At 32.2% G+C, this 3,945-nt stretch overlaps 1 protein-coding gene across 1 annotated transcript; it reads right to left on the bottom strand.

Moving 5' to 3' along the window:
* Positions 1 to 358: 358 nt before the first annotated feature.
* LOC110289414 (olfactory receptor 8K5-like) lies at positions 359 to 1,285 on the bottom strand. Its single transcript, XM_021155610.2, has one exon. The coding sequence runs from the start codon at positions 1,283 to 1,285 to the stop codon at positions 359 to 361; it is 927 nt and encodes a 308-aa protein (XP_021011269.2).
* Between the last annotated feature and the right edge of the window lie 2,660 nt (positions 1,286 to 3,945).

Below are 3,945 nucleotides of genomic sequence, written 5' to 3'. Positions count from 1 at the left end.
AGAGAGTTCTGAAGAGCCACAATTAATGGCAATCTGCTGCTGCTGTGTGTGGAAGAGTAGGGGCATCTCTAGGACATGTCAGTGACCTGGAATAGGAAAATCTATGGGAGTGACCTTAGCTGAGACTCATATCAATAAGGCTATGGAACATGAAGAGGTCACCTCATGAAGCCAGGCACAAATACCTAGTGGAGGGGTAACAGCACCTCCCACATATAAAACTTTTGACCCAAATTTGTCCTGTCTACAAGAAATGTAAGGTGATGGACAAGAGACTGAGAGCAACTATTTTGGAAATATCATCATATGGCAGTTACAATTGTCACATATTATTACTTAATACTGAAAAATGCAGTCTTCATAGATTCTTAAATACTCTATGAAAGGCATTTTTTACCTCTTTGTTCCTTAAACTATAAATCAAGGGGTTAAGCATGGGGATCACTAAAGTATAAAACACAGATGCTGCTTTGTCATATTCAAATGAGTGAGCAGATTTAGGCTGAACATACATGAAGAGTAGAGAACCGTAGAATACAACCACCACTGTCAGATGGGAACCACAAGTGGAGAAAGCTTTTTTCCTACCTTCTGCAGAATGCATTCGAAATATGGTTAACAAAATTAGCATGTAAGACAAAAGAACAACAAGAAGAGAAGAGATTAAATTGAAGGCTGAAAACAATATAGTCAATAATTCTGTCTCTTTTACATGTGAACAGATCAAAGGTAGTAAGGGGACAACATCACAATAGAAATGGCTTATGACATTAGTACCACAGAAGCTTAATGTGAAATACCTAATAGGGAACAGCAGAGCCTGGAAGATACTGTAGAGATATGGAATTCCAACGAGCACTTGACAGAGTCTCTGAGACATTATAGCACTATAGAGTAGAGGGTTGCAGATAGCCACATAGCGGTCATAGGCCATGGAGGACAAGATTGAAAGTTCACTGACAATGAACATAATGAAGCATGCCATCTGTGTGGCACAAGCATAATAGGTGATGGTGTTTTGATCCACAACAAAATTCACCAGCATCTTGGGGCAGATGGCAGTAGAGTTTCCAAGATCAATGAAAGCAAGGTGTCTGATGAAAAAGTACATAGGGGTTTGTAGGCGAGAGTCCAGTTTGGTCAAAATGATCATGCCGAGGTTTCCCACCACAGTGATTGCATAGATAGCAAGGAAGACTGCAAACAGTGGGAGTTTCAGCTCACCAGTCTGTGTGACTCCCATCAGGATGAACTCAGTTGGCATTGTTATATTTGGTTGCCCCATTGGATGTTCCAAAATTAACTCTTCTTTAAAAAACAGTAAGGATTTATTAGATTTCTTTCATTACCATATAAACTTTGTATTTGTCATTGTTAGGTAAGTTAAATATTTTATTCAAAACTAGACAATACAAGTAATTTTTACATATTTTAAGAAAATAAAACTTGCTTTTTGTAAAATAGGGAATATATATGAAGCACTTAAAAATAGGAAATGATTAAACTTAAGACTCTGCAAAGAGTTGATGTAAGTACACAGAAAATAAAGTCATGTAAGAATACAAATTTACTTTTGTAAGAATCACACTGACTATTACATTAAATAAATTACATGTAACGTATTTGGATATTTTATGACTTCTAACTCTAAAAAAATACTGCCCCATGGATCTTTAAATCTCAATAGAACAACCTTGTTTGGTTCACTTGAAGAATTCATCTCTTACTTGCCTTGTGGTGTTTATGGTCAGATATAATAGAATAGATTACCATTCTTCTTGAAAATTAAGGTGCAGTCTTTATTTTCTCCAGGCCATAGATTGTCAAATGTAATTTCACAATCATGTAATCAATTAAATATTGTATACTAATGATGTAGCTAGGATCAATAAGTGTGGTTTGTCTTGTTACAATAACTTCCTTAGGCAAGCACTAGCTCAGCCAACTAAAGTGAAAATGGTTATTGTACATTTCTGTCTTATCTACTCTACATTTCATTTTTAATAGAGAAAAACCCAAAATTAGCATAAAACTAATGTGATCATAATCTATTCCTGAAAATACTCCTGATTTAAATCAATATCCAAAGAGGTCAAATGCTTAATTCAATATTCTTTATTTCTTCCTCACTGTCAAAATAAATTCTCTAAAGTACTTAATTATTTAAAATTTTATTATCTTACTTGTTAATTATGTATAATTAAAAAATTTTAAAATATTTCAATTATAACATTTAGTTTCGCAATAAAAGTAAATATTTAGAAAAGATAAAGTAATAGTGATTTTGATATAACCGTAATAAATTTGAATTTCTCACTTATTGTACTCTGTTTGAACTCAGCAGGAATGTGTGATTTCATAAGCATGATTTTTATAAGAATAATAACTATCAAAGTATTCTGTTATGTTTTGTGATGTATTAGAAAGTAATAAGATACAATTCTTTAGTTTGTAGCAGGGGCTATATGTATCTAGCTTATTGAAGTTAGAAACAATCTAAAAATCTGCATTTGGTATTCCATTTGATATTTTACTTTTTGGATTCTTAAGATGGGATCTAAGGAAAAGCTGGTGTTCATAGCTGCTGGAGCACTCTATACATTCTTCTGAGTTTTACAGCTATATTTGCATACTTGTATATTTATATATTTGTGTGTGGGGTGCATATTACCACGAAGAAGGTAAGTAAGTCACAAGCAATTTCCAGATTTCTGTGTTTCTTTCTACCATACACATTAAGGAGTAAATTCAAGCTGTCACCCTGGGTATCCAGTGTCCTTACCTGCTGAGACTTCTTGGCAGTCCTATTTCCTTTTCTAAAATAGGGTTTTCTGCTATTTCTCTTTTTATTTCAAATATTGTTTTAGATCCTGTTTTACACACAAAAATAATAGTCTGTCATCTTTGAAAACTATCTTGGGAAGTATTGCTCTAGTATTTTATGGTAGAGGATAAGTAGTTCCAGATGAAGAAGGAGACTTAGAAGTATTACCTATCTCCAAAATTTAATGCTTTTAATACCACAGCTTCTGTAGTTTGTTGGCTGTCATGTTAGTCTCCCTCTTAGTAGTTATTTTCCTTGAACATAAATTCATTTTCTAATTCTCACAATTTATCTTTTGTGGAAAATAATGTTTCAAGTTTTTACAATTGATATAGAATGTTTAATAGGTGATTTCATTGTAGAAATCTATTTAAATTCTACAACTCTTAAAACAGTTCTGTGCCTGTAATTATGTAATGACTATTCAATATAAAATAATCCATTAATGAGAAACCTTCTAAGAAAATTAACCAGACAATAAAAAAATCTTAAAAATACATTAATAAAATTATATAAAAGCCACTGAGCTTTTTAAAAGATTGCATAAGAAACGTTTAAAATATTTATTCTTCAAACATTGCATGGCAAGCGTTTCTTGTAAAAAAAAATTAGAGATTGCATAGCATATGTTTAAATTTAGAGATGTTTATCTTAAAATCTAACATGACTGTGGATGCCATATTTTATCTGCAAATCTAATTCATGTTAATTTTTTAAAGGTAAGATTTTGGTAAAACATTTACCTATTCCTAAACTCTTCTGTCATTCAAAATTTTAAATATTATCATGATTTCCCACCAATGAATTAGATGTAACGTATTTCAATATTTTATGACTCCTAACTCTAGAAAATTACTGCTCTATGGATCCTTAATTCTCAGTAGAACAACCTTGTTTGGTCCACTTGAAGAATTCATCTCTTACTTGTCTTGTGGTGTCTATGGTCAGATGTAAGAAAAAATCCCCTATATCTAGTAATAAAAGTCCAAGAAAGTATGTATTCTCTTACCTTTAATAAAGAAACTGATTTTCCATTCTAATATTATTAATATGATTTCCTTGTGAATGGAGAGTTTATAGCTTTCTTCCCTCTTGGTAAAGCTCCCCAAGGAAATTTAAAC

Source organism: Mus caroli, unplaced genomic scaffold, assembly GCF_978045245.1.
Source record: "Mus caroli unplaced genomic scaffold, Mus_caroli_1 scaffold_2, whole genome shotgun sequence".
NCBI classification, from domain to species: domain Eukaryota; kingdom Metazoa; phylum Chordata; class Mammalia; order Rodentia; family Muridae; genus Mus; species Mus caroli.
This window is presented reverse-complemented; position numbering and strand designations above follow the sequence as displayed.